Here is a 21,738-nt window from a genome sequence, read left to right on the forward strand (position 1 = left end):
CAAATATGGCGATCAACTAAAACCCTGAGCATATGGGCAAGATTCACCAGCCAGATACTACAGAAAATTCTTTCCTGGGTAACTCAGATCCCACCCCATCTAATATCCCATCACAGGCCATTGGCCTTATTTACCATGAATATTTAATTACCAAAACCATGTTATCCCATCATACCATCTCTTCCATAAACTTATCGGGTTTAATCTTAAGGCCAGATAGATCTTTTGCCCCCACTGCTTCCCTTGGAAGGCTATTCCAAAACTTCACTCCTCTGATGGTTAGAAACCTTCGTCTAATTTTAAGTCTAAACTTCCTGGTGGCCAGTTTATATCCATTTGTTCTTGTGTCCACATTGGTACTGAGCTTAAATAATTCCTCTCCCTCTCCGGTATTTATCCCTCTGATATATTTATAGAGAGCAATCATATCTCCCCTCAACCTTCTTTTAGTTAGGCTAAACAAGCCAAGCTCCTTGAGTCTCCTTTCATAAGACAAGTTTTCCACTCCTCTTATGAAAGGAGACTCAAGGAGCTTGGCTTGTTTAGCCTAACTAAAAGAAGGTTGAGGGGAGATAGGATTGCAATCAACTTCAACAGGAGCACTGGACCTAGTGTGTTTCAAGTCCACTAGGTTGCACCTTGTTATATACCCACCAGAAAAAGAAAATAAATAAACTCAGCTTTGTAACAAGTCACAGCCAAGTCTCAAAGCAGTCAGCAGGGCGGTGACATAATCCACAAGGCAGTGACTTAAACAATGTGTGCTTCCTCATAAAAGCAATAGCATGAGGTATGAATACTCCTGCTGTCAGTCATCACATCAGGGGTGGAGTTAGCCTACATTGCTCCCTATTAGCCAGGCAGGAAGCACTACATGAAGTCCATTCAAACAGTGTTCTAGCCCTGCCCCAACAAACCATGGCTCTATCAAGCTAAGGCTGTCCCCTCACTGGTTCCCCCAGACAGAGGTATTACCTAAGCCTCTCTGTGCAGAGATCAGTAGTGAATAATTATAAACATACTGCTGTAGAGAACAATCTACACGTTTTAAATTATTTTTATTTACTTTGACATTACAGTATTTCTTCGTGAAAGTACCTCCAGATGTTAATATCGCTTTACAAAATTGTACTCCTCTACACTCAGGTGTGTGCTACTTAACAAAAAAAAAAGTGAAGACATGATATCTGTATGCTCCTATGTAAAATTATCATAAATATGTTTTTTTCGTTGGTTTCAAAACAGTTGATTTTTATGGCTATGTGCATTGTTGAGAAGTCTCTCTTATTCCTCATATCTAATCATCAATGTTCATCAGTAATATTTTATTCATATATACAAACATAAACAGAGATGCTTCATTGGACCCAATCCTGATAGTATTGAAGCCATTTTGAATTTTGTCATTGATGTCAAGGGGAACAGGAACAGGCCCTTTAATGCTCAATATTTTATATAAAATTGATTATGTGATTGATAGAAACAAGAAAAAAATGTTTTAAACAATTCCAATGCCATATCCCATTCTGATTTTCTCCAGATTCTGATTTTATTGACATTGTCATTTAATTTATAAATGTCTTTGAACTTAAACATGTTTTTCATTTCATGTATAAATGTCTTTGAACTTAAACATGTTTTACTACTTTTACATAATTTTATCGTGATATTAGAGTTTTTAAAAACTAAAATTCAAAGAATAACTCCTCAAAATATCAAAGTTCAAATTCTTGTCAGACATTTCCTTAGTGATTGTTACATCGTGAGTGTCTTGTAGATGTTTTCTTTTTTGTGAAGTAGGTTCTTAGCTAAACAGATATTCATGCACCATGAAAATAAGTTAGAAACAAAAAAGCCACTTGGGTGGCTCTGCTGAGTGCAGAACAAACAGCTGCCAACATTCTGCTGGCTGTTTGAAACTGACTGGGAGGGTGATCAGAAAGTCTGCTTCAAAAGAATTATTTTCCAATGCAATTAAACATTTTAAGACTTTAAAACTGAATTAAAATGGAAAGATTCTTTTCTTCAAAAACAGAAACAAACTAACAACTCCCCCCAACCCGCCCCAAAAAAGCCACATCTTTCAGAGTGTTTGGTAATATTTAATTTCCCAATCAGCACTAGCTGATTTCAAAAAGTAATGGACACACAAAACATTCCATTCAAGTGCAGATAGAAAGGTGGAATGAAATCTGTGCTGAGATGAGATCCAATTCATAGTGTATATTCTGTAATATTAATTTACTCAGTCATATGACTACTCCAATTCCAATCCATTATTTTAAAGCTTATTCGGTAATGACTATTTATACCTCCTAACTGAAAACAAAATTAAAGTGATCATGAAATAAAATTCCGACAATCAAAATAAAGTATACATTCTAAACAGTAAAGGAATGTGGTAGCCATCTTGAATTTGGCAGCCATCTTGGGGTAGTTTAAATAACTTAATATCCAGTAATAATAAATAGATCACATTTTACAAATGTGAAAGTTTTGATACTTTTAAACCTGAACAGCGACTTTTGAAATTGTCAGTTATTTCAGGAATTCAAAGAAGGATAGGGCAATCTATTACTGATGAGTTACTATGGGAAGAAATTAGTTCAAATATTGTTGAACTCTATGCTTGCAAAAAAAAGTTGTTACAATTAAAGTAAACTACTAGTATAAACCTGCCTACAAGATAACGAGCTAAAGACAGAATATAAAATCAGTGTTGCCAGCTCTTGTGATTTTATTGACTGTCTCATGCTGTTTGGTATTTTTCTTAAAAGCCCAACTGCTGGCTGGAATCATGTGATTGCAGGATAAACTCGACTTTTTTTTAAAGTACGTTTCTAGCCCTCATGGTTGTAGAAAGCAAAACTTGAAAATTTGAAGGACTCTAAAGGCTCAGTAGCCATAAGGCGAATAAAAAGCACTCAAAATGTAGTATTTAAAAGAAAAACATGATTCTAAACCACTCTTGTGCTTTTGAGGGCTTGACTCCTAATTTTTTTATATTATATTTTTATTATTTAGTGTAGTAGCACCTAGGAGCCCCAGACATGGACCAAGACCCCATTATGCTAGCCACCGTATAAACAGAACAAAAAGACAGTCTCTGCCCCAAAGAGTCTACAATGTAAGTAGAAAAGGATTACTTGTGGCACCTTAGAGATGAACAAATTTATTTGAGCATAAGCTTTCGTGAGCTACAGCTCACTTCATTGGATGCATGCAGTGGAAAATACAGTGGGGAGATTTATATACATAGAGAACATGAAACAATTGGTGTTACCATATACACTGTAACGAAAGTGATCACTTAAGGTGAGCTATTACCAGCAGGAGAGTGGGGGGCGGCGGGGGGGGGGGGGGGGGGGGGGGCGGAACCTTTTGTAGTGATTATCAAGGTGGGCCATTTCCAGCAGTTGACAAGAAAGTCTGAGGAACAGTGGGGGGAGGAATAAACATGGGGAAATAGTTTTACTTTGTGTAATGACCCATCCACTCCCAGTCCTTATTCAAGCCTAAATCCATACAAGAGATCCACTTCCTGGACAGTACGGTGCTAATAAGCCATGGTCACATAAACACCACCCTATACCGGAAACCTACTGACCGCTATTCCTACCTACATGCCTCCAGCTTTCATCCAGACCACACCACAGGATCCATTGTCTACAGCCAAGCTCTACGATACAACCACATTTGCTCCAACCCCTCAGACAGACAAACACCTACAAGATCTCTATCAAGCATTCTTACAACTACAATACCCATCTGCTGAACTGAAGAAACAGATTGACAGAGCCAGAAGAGTAACCAGAAGTCACCTACTACAGGACAGGCCTAACAAAGAAAATAACAGAACGCCACTAGCTATCACCTTCAGCCCCCAACTAAAACTTCTCCAATGCACCATCAAGGATCGACAACCTATCCTGAAGGACGACCCATCACTCTCACAGATCTTGGGAGACAGGCCAGTCCTTGCTTACAGACAGCCCCCCAACCTGAAGCAAATAGTCAGCAGCAACCACACACCACACAACAGAACCACTAACCCAGGAACCTATCCTTGCAACAAAGCCCGTTGCCAACTGTGTCCACATATCTATTCAGGGGACACCATCATAGGGCCTAATCACATCAGCCACACTATCAAAGGCTCGTTCACCGGCACATCTACCAATGTGATATATGCCATCATGTGCCAGCAATGCCCCTCTGCCACGTACATTGGTCAAACTGGACAGTCTCTATGTAAAAGAATAAATGGACACAAATCAGACGTCAAGAATTATAACATTCAAAAACCAGTTAGAGAACACGTCAATCTCTCTGGTCACTCGATTACAGACCTAAAAGTGGCAATACTTCAACAAAAAAACTTCAGAAACAGGCTCCAAGGAGAGACTGCTGAATTGAAATTAATTTGCAAACTGGATACAATTAACTTAGGCTTGAATAAAGACTGGGAGTGGATGGGTCATTACACAAAATAAAACTATTTCCCCATGTTTATCCCCACCTCCACCCCCCACTGTTCCTCAGACTTTCTTGTCAACTGCTGGAAATGGCCCACCTTGATTATCACTACAAAAGGTCTGTCCTTCCCCTCTCTCCCCCCCCACCCGCCCCGCTCTCCTGCTGGTAATAGCTCACCTTAAGTGATCACTCTGGTTATAGTGTGTATGGTAACACCCATGGTTTCATGTTCTCTATGTATATAAATCTCCCCACTGTATTTTCCACTGAATGCATCCGATGAAGTGAGCTGTAGCTCACGAAAGCTTATGCTCAAATAAATTTGTTAGTCTCTAAGGTGCCACAAGTCCTCCTTTTCTTTTTGCGAATACAGACTAACACGGCTGCTACTCTGAAACCTGTTACAATGTAAGTATAAGACAAGAGACAACTGGCGGACATAGACAGACAAACAATGGAGCACAAGAAAACAATGAGACAGTGCTGGTCAATGTGATAGGTTGTGATCTCAGCACATCAACTGCTTAATTCTTAACTCTTAAAGGAGTTTTAAGAAGGGATTTATAGCTTCATAGATTGGAAGGCCAGAAGGCCATAGAACTTTCCCAAAATAATTCCTAGAGCATACCTTTTAGAGAAACATCCAATCTTGGTTTTAAAATTGCCAGTGATACAGAATCCACCAAGACCCTTACTAAATTGTTCTAATGGTTAATTACCCTCACCGTTAAAAATTTCCAGTATGAATTTGTCTAGCTTCAACTTCCAGCCATTGGATCATGTTATAGTACCATTCTCTACTCAGTTGAAGAGCCCATTATCAAATATTTGTTGTTCCCCATGTAGATAGTTATAGACTGTAACCAAGTCACCCCTTACTCGTCTCTTTGTTAAACTAAACAGATAGACTTAAGGAGATCAATCACTGTAAGTCATGTTTTCTGATCCTTTAATCATTTTTGTGGCTCTTCTTTGAACCCTCTGCAGTTTATCAATTTCCTTCTTTAAAGGAGAATATTGAGGTACCTGAAAATTCTAGGTTTTTTTTTTTTTGCAGATAATGGGGGAGGGGGTGCCCAAATTTATAACCCAAAGGAGGGCTCAGCTGAAAAAGTTTGAAAACCGCTCAGGGCGCAGGCAGGGGGTAGCTAGGGACTGTGTGTAGCTCAGGGTGCAGGTAGGGGCTATGTCCAAGAGGGTGCTGCTGTGGGGCTGGCTGTGTGCTGCTCAGTCCCCAGTTGACATAGTGGGGGCAGTTCCACGGGGTAGGGGCTGGGTGAGAGGGATGTTCTGCACGCCTGGGAACATGATGGGCAGAGGGAGGGGGACACCCCAAAATCAGTTTCTGCCTGGCTCTGCATAGCAGAACAGGAGGCAGGCTTCCAGTGCCAAACAGCGTGGCCAGTTGCGGTTCCATGGCATGGGGTTAGGGGGGAGGCAGAGCCAGTGTGGCAGTTGCAGATGTCAGTGCCACAGGTAATATCTTCTGGGCAGCAAACTTCACCCCAATGTGGTACGAAACTTAATGTGGCACCTGCTGTCATCACCGTTGACTAAGAAATATCCTAAAGCGAATGAGAGATTACTAGTGGTGATAGGCTATGAAGGGCTTGGAAAATGAAGACAAGAAGCTTGTTTCTTGCAATGGCAAAAGGGGAGCCAGTAGAGGGACACAAAGAAAGGGAGTACTTGTGGCACCTTAGAGACTAACCAATGTATCTGAGCATAAGCTTTCGTGAGCTACAGCTCACTTCATCGGATGCATACTGTGGAAAGTATAGAAGATCTTTTTATACACACAAAACATGAAAAAATGGGTGTTTACCACTACAAAAGGTTTTCTCTCCCCCCACCCCACTCTCCTGCTGGTAATAGCTTATCTAAAGTGATCACTCTCCTTACAATGTGTATGATAATCAAGTTGGGCCATTTCCAGCACAAATCCAACTTGATTATCATACACATTGTAAGGAGAGTGATCACTTTAGATAATCTATTACCAACAGGAGAGTGGGGTGGGGGGACAGAAAACCTTTTGTAGTGGTAAACACCCATTTTTTCATGCTTTGTGTGTATAAAAAGATCTTCTATACTTTCCACAGTATGCATCCAATGAAGTGAGCTGTAGCTCACGAAAGCTTATGCTCAAATAAATTGGTTAGTCTCTAAGGTGCCACAAGTCCTCCTTTTCTTTTTGCGAATACAGACTAACACGGCTGTTACTCTGAAACAAAGAAAGGGGTGACATGGTCAAAGTGCCAAGCTAGGAACATGATCTTCACAGCAGCATTTTGAATTGATATGAATGAAGCAAGTTTGTATTTGTCAAGAGAAGAAATATTGCAGTAATTGAGATGAGAGTCGATGAGAGCCTGGACAAGAATTTTAATTATAGTTCTTTATTATTTGATTATCATAATACCTAGGGTCCCCAGTCATGGGCCAGACCCTATTGTGCTAGGCACTGTATGCACACAGAACAAAAAGACAGTCCCTTCCCCAAAGTTCTTATGTGGATGGGTTGGAAAGGTTGTATCTTAGAGATGTGATGCAGAAAGAATCAGCTAGATTTAAACACAGCTTGGATGTGAGGATCTAGAGAGGGCAAGTTAAGGCTGACGACCAGATTAGGAGTTGAGTGATGGGGAAGATAGCGGCGTTGCTAGGGGTTGGAAGTTGCTAGGGGTTGGCAATAGGGTGAGAGAGGATATAATTAAAAACACATGATCAAGCAGTGAGGTGGACTATACATCTTGCTGCTGCTATGATTTTTGTGATGTTTTGTTAACATGTGAGGAGAGGACTTGGTGGGCTGTGGTTCACAGGCATAGAGCACCACATGGAAGAAGGTGCGGGCAGAACCTGCAGAAGACAGAAAGGGGTGGTTATCTATATGGCTTAGGTGAAGGACAGAGCAGGGATGACTGGGGGGGTAAGGGGCCCGTCTACAGTAGGCAGATTTTTGATCAGCCTGGCTATTTCCACACCCACTAGAGGCATGGCACAGGTGCAGTTTTGGGTGGCCTGGCCCATTTTTACGGAAGCCAGCTGCTTCTGGACGCTGGCTCAGTCACGGCAGGTCCGGCTGCTTTCCAGGGAGCTACAGGGCGGCTCCACAATTGGTTTAGCTGAGCTGGTCTGGGAACTGGTTCAGCGAAGCCAAGGTCAGAGGCGGGGCTGGGATCGATGCAGGGCGGAGCGGGTCAAGGTCCGGACTGCCCGCCTGGGAGTGGGAAGCAACAGGCAGCAGGGAGGGACGTGGGGCTGCTGAGCTCCCCGCGCCTCCCTCCCGCGCGCGCAGAAGCATGACAGTTAAAACCGTTACAGCTCCCACTTTCGAACTGATTCAAACTCTCAGCAGCGCCGGAACGGGGCTGCCCCTCCCTTCCCGGGCTCCGCGAGCGCTTCCTCTCTCAGCAACCCCCAGTCTCCCCACCCACAGCCAGTGCGGGCTTCCAGGCTCTCCCTCCCGGCGCGCCCCAATTCCCTCTCCCCGGGGGGCCGAGGGGCGCGCAAGGCTTGAGAGAGGGGCACGAAACTCGCCATCCCCCCGAGCCAGCGCGAGAACAAAGAGAGCTCGTCCACCCCCCCTCCCCCCTGCACGTGGGGAGCGAACTCCCCGCCCCCGGCACCGCCTCTAGCCGCTGCTGATTGGCTCAGGCGGCCCCTTCACGTCCGTCCAATCGGGGCGGTGCTTGGTTCTCTCCAATGAGCGCGATGCCGATTGGGCCGCCGGGTTTGGCGCTCGGTCCGGGAGGGTGAATCCGGCGGCCAGAGGCAGAGAGGAGCGGAGAGGGGACCCGGAGGCGGCAGCAGCACCGGCGGGGGTTGGGGGGGTGAGTGAGAGAGCGAGCCAGCGAGTGACCGGCACCGCGCGGGCGGGACCCGGGAGTGGCTATTATAACCGGCGCCCTTGATACCGCGGCGGGAGGCGTGGGGGGCCCAGCCGCGAGGGAACTCACCCCGCCCCGGAGGAGGGGGTGGCGGCGGGCGCCGCGGGGGGAGCGTCCGGCGGCGGGACACGCTCTGCCGGCCGGTGACAGCTGGAGAGAGACACGGAGCGTGAAGCGCCCTTTGTCTAAGTTGGCTCTGCCCACCCTGGCGGTGGGGTCCCCCCCACCCCGGACCGACCCGGCTGAGACAAAGGCGGGACTGGAGCCGCGGGCTTGGGACCGCTTTGAAGCCCTAACCAGGGCGGGCGCATGGGGGGCACGTCTGTTGTTCTCCTCCTTAAACCTCCCCATTGATTTCAGGCTAGTTGCGGGTGCAGGGGCAGTTTGACTGAGGGGACTCTTCCCTCCGCCCCCCCTTCAGTCCCCCTCAAAAGGGGAACGAGGTTTTAATTCGCCTGATTGCAACACGCCGCAAAATCCTTCGTTCCCAGAGGAGGCGACGGGGAGAAAATAAAATTAACCTCCCCAAACGAGGGGGCCTCCCTGCTACGGGGAGAGCTTTGGGCACTGGAGCAGGTCTGCCTCAGTCTCATGTGCTCTTAGATAGTCTCCCGGAAGCTGATGTTCAACGCGGGGGCCGTTGAGCTGTCTTCTGGGTTGTTCCTTCTTTTGCTGTTTCACACGAGTTGCTGCTTTTGATTCTCCCCTTTCCTCCCCCCTTCTCTTTGTAACTGAAAATCCCGAATGCGGGGAGGATGTTAAATGCAAAGGCAGTGGGGTGGTATTACTGGCAAACCTGCCCGAAGGCAGCTCGAGAGAACTTCCGAATTTCTAAGGACAGCAGTGGGTCCCTGTCCTCCACAGCATTGCCTGGCATTTCGCAAGCCCAGATAGGCAGGGGACGGTGGTTCTAGAACAAAGTGTGTTGAACACGAGGCATGCTCTTACTAAAAGCATGGTTTGTATTGAGTCATTTTGGTAGGTGTAAGGGGGTGGTGTTGGAGAGAGTTGCCGTTTTATTAAAATTGTAAGAGCAAAAGAGTGACTGGTAAATATGACAAAGTAAGATTGTTGCGTGATCTGGTATTATTTTGAAGTGTTTGATATTAGCAGTTGCCTGCAGTGATTCAGAAATTATTGGGAGTGAGAAGGAGAAAAGAAGCTTGTAGGTGTGTTTATGTAAGTTAATTTGGGTTTTGTTCCTGTGACTTTTCTCTTCTAGTTCTGGAATACCATCCACATTGTTCTGGGGTGGGAACAATACAATATGGAGCTAGGTGTCAGAGTGGTAGCCGTGTTAGTCTGTATCAGCAAAAATAAGGAGGAGTCCTTGTGGCACCTTAGAGACTAACAAATTTATTTGGGCATAAGCTTTCATGCGTTAGAACCCACTTCATCAGATGCATAAAGTGACGATACAGGAGCAGGTATAAATACATGAAAGGATGGGGGTTGCTTTACCAAGTGTGAGATCAGTCTAAGGAGGTAAATCAATTAACAGCAGGATAGCAAGGGAGACAAAATAATTTTTGAAGTGGTAAGAGAGTGGCCCATTACAGACAGTTGTCAAGAAGGTGTGAGTAACAGGAGGGAGAAATTTAGTATTGGGGAAATTAAGTTTAGGTTTTGTAATGACTAGAGTTGGGAGTTGAGATCTCTCTTCCCTTCTGTCTCAGAAATGAAAACGCTGGAAGACTTCATTTTATATTTGGATTTTGATAATACATCTTTTGTGTCACTCGACTGAATGGAGTTGTATACAGATGTAGAACTATACAAATGTACAAGGATCAAAAATATGTAGTGGGAATTCTAGTGAATTTCTAAACTGGGATTTCCATATCGATTTCGAGGGTGTAACGCTTTCTAGAGTCTGAATGTAATTTGTAAGAGTTAATTAAAAGGCCACTCTTTCTGTTTATCCCAAGTGTCCATATCAAATTGGGAGCCTCTGGAATGTTTATTTGTGGTAACCAGAAAGCATGTTGTGAAGGGTGAGTACTTGTATGCATTGTACTGTAAGTACTTTCAATTTGGTCTGTTACAATTTGAATACTCAAGACCTGCTGATACCTCATGAGCAACCCTGCAATATAGCACACTTGTTTTTTTCTTGCAGTATTTTAGTGTGGAATCTTGCATGTAAATAGACTATTTTAATAAAAAGTTCAGCTGTTCTCTGTGTGCTTTTTAAACCTTTCACCTAAAGAGACGATCCTCTACTGCTTAGTTGTTGTGAAGATGATTGTCGCATCAAATAAGGGTTGTATCTTTAAAGAATAAGACAAATTCTTAAGAAACATAAATCCTATTTTTACAAAAATGTCCCTAGTAATTAAAGGGCAGTGATGGAAGTTTCCACTTAAACTTGTTTTTTTAAAGCTTTCCATGAGGTGTCAACAATTGTCGTCTTATAATGACTCCATATTGAAGATCCTAGTTTTGGTTAATAGAAATCTGCAGGATTTGGGTTTGTCATAGGGATGTTACAATATAGCTATACTCCAAAAAGTGACTTTATGGAATTCCACTTTATCACTGACTTGCAAATCAAATTTGCTCAGTTTATCTAATCTATTTAATCTATCTAAACTCAGCACTGTAAACTGAGGCTGGGAACTTGAAGGTAAAGCTGTTTTCTTTTCTGCCTCTCTCTAGAACTACTAAAGACTTCAGCTGGAATTTAGTTAGCAATGTTGAGAATAGAAACCAGTTCTCTCTGATAACATTACAGAGCGAAGAGGGCTGAAATATAGTGCCCATTACATCATTACACTTAGGCAGTGTATATACTAGGATTTAAAGGTTCTGACTATTGTGTTCTAATTCTTTGTCATAGACAAGGCAGTGTAGACTTCAGCAACAGTAGAGTTTGAAAACGTGTTAAACCTTTAAATCCTAGTCTAGACAAATTACTGTAAATACTCAGGAAGTAGATCTCTTGATTTTGAAGGGTTGCCATATTTAGTGTGTGGTGTCAGATCCTAAGATTTAATTTGCAAACATCTGAAGCATTTAGTCTTTCTGGTTGTGAAGATAACCTTCAGTGTAAAAAACAATGTTCTTAAGTCATCATCTAGCCAGACAAACACAGGTGTTAAAGTGAACAAAATTAGGCTTCAAAGTTAACAATTTCCAAGCTGATTGTACTTGTCTAGTGTGGCTGGGCATATATTGACTTTCCAACATGTCAAAAAGTGCCTGCGCCGCTTCCCGCAGCCCCCATTGGCCTGGAGTGGCGAACCGCTGCCAGTGGGAGCTGCGATCGACTGAACATGCGGACAAACTGGCCCAATCCGCCAGGGGGCTTACCCTGGCGGGCTGCATGCCAAAGGTTGCAGATCCCTGAGCTAAGTTATAAGTCTTGAACGTTATTGTTTGTATTATGGTAGCAGCTAGGAGCCCTAGTGATAGACCAGGACCTTATTGTGCTAGGCACTGTACAAACCCTGTTCCGGAGAGCTTACAGTATATAAAATATTTGATATTTCAGTTGGTAAATTTAAAAACTAGGGAAAGAATTTTTTTTATTATTATTAGATACTGCTGCATTCCCATGGTGCAATTAAAGCATTATTGTGGATTTTTTTTAATAAGAATTGTTGCAGTAGTAGTAAAGAGGATAACTTTAATAGAGGTTTGCTTGCATGATACATAAATAGCATCATGGGACACCTCACAGCCATTTATCTATGCAAATAAAAGAAAATAGTAGGTTACAGGTAGCATTTATAGATGTTATGACTGTTATAGATAAAATGATTGACCATGAGGCAATAAATAGGCAAGAAGGATTTGAAAAGATGGAGTCTGCTAGGCTTTCTTTACAAAACTTTTACCTGCCCAGGCAAAAATTTGTTTACCGGCTCTTATAAGGATGGAATGGGCAGAGTGAGTGTTTAGGTAAGCTCATTTTTGAAGGGCCTCATTAGGCACCAGGGGAGCGTCTGCACTAGAAAACGGAACCATTGTTAATTAAAACAGTAGGACAGAACCTGTTTAAACACGTGTTTCAGTGTGTCCATAGTAGCCACTCTGATTCAGATTCTGATGAGTTACAGTTTTGCCCTATATCCACGCTACCAGTGTTCTAAACAGTTTCATACGCAGTGTGACTGTCCCAGAGGTCCTGGGATAGCTTCCAGAAGTAGTGAATTCTGGGAGATTTTGAAAGTCCCATCAGTTTGCTGTGGTAGAGTCATGGAGGGATTGTTTAAGCAATTTGTGCTTTTGCCAGCAACCTCTATTCCCCGTCCCACTAAACTAATGGTGGTTAGACTTGTTGACAGCAAGCCTAATCCAGATGGTATTTGGGATCCTTGTACATGGGTTTTGAACAGTTATAAAACACTTTGCATCCACACACACAAGTGTTCTAGGAGGACAAAATCGTGAGTTATTCTAATGTTGTCAGGGTCCAAGAGATAATTCCAAATAGTGGGGTGGGGGAGGGGAGAGGAAAAGGAGCAGGGGACATGACAGTAGAAGTAGGATTTACTACCAACTTTGGAGAGAGATGCAAGGAGGGAAAAAAACCTGATGTGATAAGTGTTGAATGGATGCAAGAATAGAAAGATGGAGGGGAAGGCAAATTCATGGAAGAATTTGAAGACATTGGTCACAATTTAGCATGTGTTAAGCATGCATTCATTTTAAGTAGATGTGTAAGTGTTTTGCTGACTCAGGTTTTAAGAGGGGAAACTTTATATTAGATTCTGAAATAGATATTATGTCTGCTTTCGTGGACAGCTACTGAAGATTTGAGATGAGGGCAATGTATTCCTGTGAATGGTTTAAGATGAACTGCTACACTTGAGGCATACTTTAATTTGGACAGTTAAGACTAGAAAAGAGAGAACTGTTGGGATCTAGGCAAGAGGAGCTGAAGCTGTGATTTACATTGCTGTGTAGATGTAGCCTAAGGGCTTGGCTACACTTACGAGTTAGAGCTCATTAAAGCAGCCCCGGGTGTCCTAGCCCACTACCCATCCACACTGGCAAGGCACATAGAGCGGTCTGACTCCACGGTACTCCATCTTGGTGAGAAGATTAACGCTTGGTGCGCCTTGTCTGAAACACTCGGGCATCAGTGTGAACGAGGTGTTGCATTACTGTGCTCTGATCAGCCTCCAGAAATGTCCCATAATCCCCTTAAGTCAAGTGGCCACTCTTCTCATTGTTTTGAACTTGCTGTAGGAATGCGGATATGCCCCTTGAAAGCTCTGTTTCTGACAGCCGGCATGCTTATCTGCTCTGAGACAAAGCAACCATTACTGTGGAATGCTGTGTGCGGGGGTGGGGGGGAGGGGAGGAGGGGTCTGCTGTCTGAATTTACAAGACCGCATGCTGACATGCTCTCAGCCCCCCAAAAACCCACTCTCTCCACCCCCCACATACATACAGCACACTCCCTGTCACCCCCCTCCCCGCATTTGAAAAGCATGTTGCAGTCACTTGCATGCTGGGATAGCTACCACAGTGCACTGCTTTCTGTTGCCATTGCAAGAGCTGCTAATGTGGCCACGCCAGTGCGCTTGAAGCTGTCAGTGCAGACAGATTGCAGTGCTTTTCCCCACTGCACTCTCCGAAGACTGGTTTAACTCAAAGCGCTCTACATCTGTAAGTGTAGCCATGCCCTAAGCTTTGACTTGAGCCCGGGCTCAAGCCAAACCCCCCTTCGGTCCACACACCAATTTGTTAACCTAGGGATTGAACCTAGGGTTCAAGCCCGTGTTAAGCTTGGACTAGGGTTTAAGCCCTATTGCTTTCCTGTGTGCACACAACACCAGCTTGACTCAGATCCCAGAAGTCTTCCAGATGTGTCCCAGAGTTCCTTGGGGCCAGGGTGGATTTGATTTAAATCACTAATCAGGAAGACTCAATTTAATCATGGATTTCTACATAAAAGTGCATTCTTGTTGGTTGTTATAACCTTAATACATATTCTTCACAACTCAGATGTAGGTTTCATTTTTAGAAGGTACACACTATACATTTTTAAACAGTGATTTATTTTGAAAACTTTTCAGATCAGTTTTACGGCTATATCAGAACATGAATGATTGGTTATTTTATTTACCAAAGGTAATTGAAGCAGATATTTATGAAGTCATTAGGAGATGAACTATTGCCAATTCAACAGGTTAATCTTTAATATTTGGAGGATTTTCTTGCCATCCTGTTTTAGGAGGAGAACATCACCAGACAGACATTTAAATTGTTTTATTTAACTAAAACAACAACATTATGTATTCTGGATTTTTTTCTTCAACAGAAAATGTATAATATTTTAACAAAACAAGCATTGAAGTTCTGAACTTAAACATTCAAGTTTTTTAAAATCAGGTTTGTTTTTGTTAAACAAAAATTAAATAGACTATGTCAGCCAGGTCAACGTGAGAAACTTAAAATATTGGCTTCTGCAGCGGACTCAGTCATCTTCACCTTCATTTTCCTGTTTGTTCATAATTTGGAAAAAGAAAAACAAGCTTTCCTGCTTTTTCATGTCCCGAACGATTTCTCAATTTGGAATAAATTAGTCCAAAGGAAGAAAGTATTCTTTCTACAACAACAGAAGAAGTTACTGCTGTTAGTGAGATTTTCACTTCAGCAGACTCTGAATCCAAGTGCTTAAGTGACTTCCACCAGTTCACTGGTGTGACTTTCTTTAAAACATCATCAGCAAACATATATTTCATGAATGGTTCACCCTTAGCTCTGAAGTTTGTTATAGTTGGTATTATGGAAGGATGATTGCTGGATGTCCGTGTCATAGCCAACTCCTCTTCTTCAGCAGTTAAGGTTTGACCCTGGTAATGAGTATTGAGAATATTTGCAAGAAAATGAACTGGAGATAGTGCTAGTCCCATTTGTTTTTTTTTATGCTTGTAATTTAACTGTGTCATTGCATATATCTCTTTTTAAGATCTCACTTACTTCCAGATTTCAACAGCGTCAGCAATAAAACAGCTATTTCCCTGCATTTTGTTCAAGGCTACAGAATAGGCTTGAGGGTACTCAGCGTGTGTTCAGCATTTCTCTTAAGCCCAGTGTTGGGAACTTTGGCTTTGACAGAGCCATCTAGTTTTTCACAATTTTGTTCACAAACTGTCATCAGATTAGGCCAGTTCTTGATACAGTACTTAAAACAGTCCACTACTGAGTTCCATCTCATGTTTTGTGGGAGAGTTAGCTTGGTTCCTCCCACTTTTTTGAGAGCAGCTGCTGCAAAGTGGTTGTTACAAAAGTATTTTGCAATCTCAGCAACATTAGCCTTTCTTTCTGGAACACTGAAGTCTTTGGCTAGGAGGTGTATCAAATGAGCACTGCAACCATATGTTATTAGCTTGGAACTCTCTTCTAAATAATTTCTTCTCATCTTGGATACATTTGCAGCATTGTCTGTGACCAAGCTGCGTACTAGACATTTGAATTTTTTTTCAGTTTGTTATAGCTTTTACTGCTACTTCTTATAAGTATTCTGCAGTGTGTCCATTTTCTGATGTATCAGTTGTTTCTGTAAGGAAGACATTCCCATCTTCTATTGTCACACAAGCACATACAACAGGATCATTGTGGACATTGCTCCACCCATCAAGACTCGGGTTAACAATTTTACCCTGTAGACCTTGCACACTGCTCAGTTTCTCTTCCATACACTTTATCCAGCAATTTACCTGCGACATTTGCTCTGTTGGGTGGATTGTATCCTGGTCTTAATGACTGAACCATGTTAATGAAGTGTGGGTTCTCAGTCATACGGAAAGGAGAGTTTGTTGCATAAACAAACTGGGCAGCTTTTTCATCAATTTCCTCTTTTTGTAATCTTGCTGGTTCTTATCACAAACTTATCTATGGTTGTTTCTGGATGATGGAGATTTTTTTTTCTTTTTGCTTCAGGTGATATACTGTGGCTATGTGACATACATGATCTGACTGAAACACTATCATTGGCAGATAACTCGGAAACTATAGAAAATGATGGTGATCTTAAAGGTGGATATCTTCAGAATCTTGCCTGTTGAGGATGGTTTCTCCTAAACAAAATAAGTCAATGCAGTTATTTAAATATTATTTCCATACTGCTCATTTAGTATTACTCATTGCATTCACTGACACTCAGTACTACTTTAAAGGTGAAATTGTAAAAGGAAGATCTGCCTATTTCAGCTATTTATTTTTTATCACAACTGCATCTAAAATTATAGTACCATAAAGTAACAACTATATTTTTTGCTCAAACCTGAGAATTCAAGAATAGTCCAGAAGGAAGACAGACAGTCCTTAAGAAAAAAGTATAAAATAAAAAAGTTTACCAACCTGAAGATCCTGCATGTTCAGACATATTCCTTTCATAGACTTCAACACAGCTTCCTCCTGAGAAGCAACACTTCTCATGATGTTGTTTCATTGGGGGCAACCAGGCCTTGCATTTCTTTGTTGCACTGTTGCATTTTGCACGCATGCCTGTCTTACCCACAGGTAGAGGAACTTCATTAAAATATTCCAAAACTGGGTCTCTTTTCTTAAACATTACATGAATGTATTGTCTCCTACTCTAGAATAAGAATTTATAATCCCTATTCCATGATATATCTTTGAGCTTTAATGTGTCTTAATTAAAACTATCTTTTGATAGGTTTTTTCCTCAAAAGCATTTTATCAAAATCAGACTTAAATAAAAAAAGCCATTTATTTATTTATTTTTTAAAATATCATTTATTTTTATACACCTTGCTTGGGGCAATTTCCTTAGTCTTCTCTATGCGGACAACCTGTGGTGCAGTCTATTGCAAACAGAAGTCACACCTCCCTTTGCAAAGGGCAGCAGCTCAGGTTAGTGTTAATGCATTGTCGTCTGAACACCAGTCTGCAAGCACACTGTCAGAGAGCCTGCAGGGTCTCAAAGAAGATGGATCAGAAGAAGCTTTTTGCAAAGAGAGCTGCCTCTTGGGCACAAGATTTTGGTGCAAGGAGCAGAGCGGGGATTAAGCGGCTGGCCTACAGGGAAGTGGAGTGGCAGAGCTCCTGGTTCAGCACAGCTGGAGGAGGATGGCCCACAACACATCAGCCACTCCTCCTCCCTTCAGGGAAGCCACTTGGTCCCTGCTCTGCTCTTTGGGGCCCCCCTGCTCTCCCTGGGTTTGCTTGTGCAGGGATGCCTGGGCGGCATGTAGAAGCCAGTCCCAACTCCCTGCAGCCTCTTGCAGCGGTGGCGACTCTGGCTCCTTGCTGCCGTGCAGAGCTTGGTCAGAGCAGGAAGCAAAGCTGACAGGGAGGATGTAGCTTCCAGCTGCCAGAATGTTGGGGGTCATCCCTGAGCTGGAAGCTCTGCCACTTCCCCTCCCCTCCCTGTCGGGCAGTCACTTCGTCCTGCGCTGCTGTCTGTCCCTTGCTCCCAAGCCCCTCCCCTCCCCAGGGCTGTGTGTGCAGCGGTGCGTGGCAGCATGCAGTATGAGGGTGGTGAATTGGAGCTGGAGCCAGACCCAAACCTTCCCCACCGCCGTCCAAGAATCCCTTATCCATGCCTCCTGGAGTGCGGCGGAGGCAGGGATAATGGACTGGGGGAGGGTCTGGTGCACACTGCACTCCAAACTCTGGTGTTGCACTTCACCACTCCACAGCAGGCAGCAGCCTAACTGAGGGGTGTGTGCGTTTTTCTTCTAAAACCTACATTTTATGTCAAACTTCATAACAGACAAATAAATAACCAACCAACCAAAAACACCTCAGTTGAACATCCATTTTAAGAATTTCAATGTTTCATTTTAATAGTTTGACAGACCTGGAGACATATGTTCTAATTATCCTCAGAACAGGTGCACATAGATATTTTCTTACCAGTATAACTCCACCTGGAGGTGGAGAGCCCAATTCTCAGGTTAGATGGTAGTTCAATATAAAACCTTCTGAAACTGCAGTCATTCTACTGAGACAACCACCAAAGGAGCTAATTATGCAGTTTATGTACTTGTATTCCTTATGGGCTCCTGAGTCCCATCAATAGCACCATCACAGTTAGGAAACAGGGTGGGCAGTAGAATTTTTGCACAGTGCAACACATTAATAGGCCTAGAGTGTTGACACTTTAGGGGAGGAGGTTGCTGGGCACTTTGGGGTAGTGTTACTTTGGCTTGGGTCTATACACTGCAGTATGGATGCCAGAGCCCAAGATTCGAGCGTGGGTCAGAAAATCCTTAACCAACATTTAATGCAGTGTAGACGCTCAAGCCCATGATTCCCTGACACAGGTCAATTGACTCGAGTCCTATTAAATCTAGGTTTATATTGTTGTGTAGACATATCCTAAGTCAGTGGGCCGCCAAACTTTTCCCCTCATCCCATTCCCCCCCTCCCCAGCTGTAATAGAATGTGTCGGTGCCTCCTTAGGCTGGGAGCGGAGCCGGGGGTGGGGCCGGAGCAGGCAGGACTGGGTCGTGCTCCCTCTCCACCCCCTCGTGGGATTGGCCTGGGCCCCACTGCACCCCCTTGGACATTTCTCCATGCCCCCATAGGGGGGCATGCCCCACAGTTTGGGAACCACTGCCCTAAGTGTTTCTGTAAAGTATTGAAGGAGTGGCTGGTGCCAGTCACAGACCTAGGTACTAGGGATGTAAAAGGTTAACTGGTAAGCATTAGGAAAATGCATGTTGGGGAAAGCATATTGGGGACATCTAATGGTAGGTGTGTCAAGTGCTAGTCGTAAAAAACCAAATCTTTACTTTAGAGAGCAAGCTGTCCATGAAATTGCTGAGTGATTAAGTAATATGAACTTTTTATAGTGAGCTTCTTCCATACAGTATTATGGATGCACTTATGTCAGATTAAGTAGTTCTCCCTGTGCAAGGGAAAACTGCAAAAGGGGGAAATAACAGACTTGTATAGCAGGAACTCATCTCCCTATATTACTGGTCTTTTACTTATAATACATTAAACTTTATAGATCTGCATTCATGAGACAAAAGTTCCTTGTTCATCCCACACATGTAAACTGACTAGTCTTGTATATCATACAACATTTTATATCTTTCTCTCTAAATGGTAAAATCAGTGGTGCGTCTAAGGTTACAAGTTTGACTGGAGTCCGTACTGAAACCTATTCTAATACAGTTCATGCTGTAAATTCTGTAGATAAGAATTTTTCAGTTTATTTTATTAAATTTATGTAATCTGTCTAATGAAGTATTAATTGCTTAGGAAAGTGAGATACCAATACTTAGAGCAGTTTATTTAGGTGTATAAATTAATCTAACTGGGGGAGAATATACTGCCATTTTATTGCAGCCAAATAAGGACGTGTCAGATATGGACTTGACAAAGTCATTTAAATGTAGAAATACTTTGCAATTTCAATTTTTCTTCAAGTGCTTGTTCATGTACATTCCAATGTACGTGGGTGCTTACCTTGAGTACTGCTGCCGGAAAGTTTTTTCCCTCAGTGGTATCCATTGGGTCGGCTCTGGTGCCCCTTGGAGTTGCACCCTTGTAGCGTCGGTATAGAGGGCCCTGCTGTCTCTTCAGTTTCGTCTTACTGCCTGTGATGGTTGCTGGAACTTCTGTTTGTCTTTGCGTTTGCGAAAGTACTCTCCTCAGAGGACTTTCCTGCACCATAAAACACAGAGACCAGAGACTTAAATGTCTCCTTATAGAGGTGGCTCTCTGTCCCCCCTCAGAGTTGAGCCTCACTGACTGAGCATTTCTACCTCAGTGAGAAGTGCACCGGCTTCTCAGAGAGGCAGTGCAGCTCGGCCTCTCTGGCATCAAGGAAAGACTCTGTCCATGTCCCAGGACTCTTGGCACTGCCAGGGTTCTCTGGAGGAGGTTTATACCTCAATGGGACGCACAACACTGCTTCCAGTCAGTGGTGCTGAAGAAAAAACAAAGGAAAATGGACTTTAGGGTAGCCCTTGAACCCTTTAAGCTGTGGAGCTTAGAGTCTGTCTGCTCTGAAAAGAGAGAAGTGCCCTCAAAAGGGAGGTCCTGGATGGTCTGCTGTACTTCGTATGGGAGGCCCGAGGTCTGCAACCATGAGCTTCTCCTCGTGACGACAGCCGAACCGATTGTCCGTGCAGCAGAATCCGCCCCGTCCAACGCCGCTTGGAGGGATGCTTTCACAACTGGTTTACCTTTCTTGACCAGAGCTGAAAACTTGGCCCTGGATTCCTGTGGCAGCAATTCCTTGAACTTGGTCACTGTTCCCCAAGAATTAAAATAATAGTGGCTGTTGGTTGATGATCTGGAGTTGGAGACCCCTGGTGGAGTAGACCTTCCTACCAAACAGATGTAGTCTCCCATTCAAGCCCTTAGCAGTATGCTCTCTACTCTACTTGTCCTGGAAGGTAGCCTTCCTGGTGGCCATCACCTTGGCCAGAAGGGTCTCGGAGATTAGGGCCCTTACTTCAGAACCTCCATACACTATTTTCTTCAAGGGGAGGGTCCAAATGCGCCCTCGCCCAGCATTCCTCCCAAACGTAGAGGAATTCCACAATAACCATGCTTCTACCCAGAGCCGCATGCCAATAGGCAAGAACAGAGGCTTCATTCACAAGATGTTAGGCAAGTGCTGGCGTTCTACATAGAAAGGACTAAATCGTTTAGGAAAATTATTCAGCTTTTCGTGGCGGTGGCAGACAGGATGAAAGGTCTCCCAGTCTCAACCCAGAGAATTTCTTTGTGGATCACTTCTTGTGTATTACACAAGGGCACAAGCGTCTTCAGCTGTGTTAATGACCCAGGTTCCCATCCAGGATATCTGTAGAGAGGCAGCATCATCTTCAGCCCACACTTTTGCAACTCGCTTTGCTATCACTCAGCAGGCCAGAGACAATGCTGGATTTGGCAGAGCAGTGCTGCAGTCTGCTTGTCGTTGAACTTCAAATCGCCCTCCTATTTGGGGGTCACCTACATTGGAATGGACGTGAGCAAACACTTGAAAAAGAAAAAAGAGTTACTAACCTTCCCTAACTGCTGCTGTTCGAGGTGTGTTGCTCATATCTATTCCATAACCCACCCTCCTACTCCTCTGTCAGATTTAGCTTTCAAGAAGGAACTGAAGGGATGGTGGGTTGGCAGGGCCCTGTATACCGGTGCTATGAGGGCACGACTCTAGGGGGCACCAGAGCCGACCTGAGGGATACCACAGACGGAAAAACTTTCTGGCAGCAGTGCTCGGGGTGAGCACACACCTACATTGGAATGGACACAAGCAACAATTCTCTAAGAACAACAGTTATTGAAGGTTACTAACCATTTTTTTTATTTGGCTTTTTTAAGAGACATCATGCTTATTTAACATGTGAAATTATCTGATGCATTATTTTTTGTAAATATGTGACTGAGGTGGCACAAGGTACTGTCTGCAGTCAGACCC

At 43.5% G+C, this 21,738-nt stretch overlaps 1 protein-coding gene across 7 annotated transcripts in view; it reads left to right on the forward strand.

Annotated features, from left to right (window-relative positions):
- Positions 1–8,178: 8,178 nt before the first annotated feature.
- The window catches only part of EZH2 (enhancer of zeste 2 polycomb repressive complex 2 subunit), an 84,625-nt gene continuing 71,065 nt past the window's right edge, over positions 8,179–21,738 (forward strand). Inside the window, exons 1-2 of one of the 7 annotated variants that reach the window (XM_037889974.2) lie at positions 8,179–8,312; positions 10,298–10,363. In XM_037889974.2, the coding sequence (XP_037745902.1) occupies positions 10,326–10,363 (38 nt within the window). In that variant the 5' untranslated portion in view covers positions 8,179–8,312; positions 10,298–10,325. Of the gene's footprint in view, positions 8,313–9,475; positions 9,549–10,297; positions 10,364–21,738 lie in introns of those variants that run through there. The other 6 variants (XM_043540503.1, XM_043540502.1, XM_037889978.2 and 3 more) reach the window with 6 other exon arrangements.

The sequence above is a fragment of the Chelonia mydas genome, chromosome 2 (assembly GCF_015237465.2).
Source record: "Chelonia mydas isolate rCheMyd1 chromosome 2, rCheMyd1.pri.v2, whole genome shotgun sequence".
In the NCBI taxonomy this organism is placed as follows: domain Eukaryota; kingdom Metazoa; phylum Chordata; order Testudines; family Cheloniidae; genus Chelonia; species Chelonia mydas.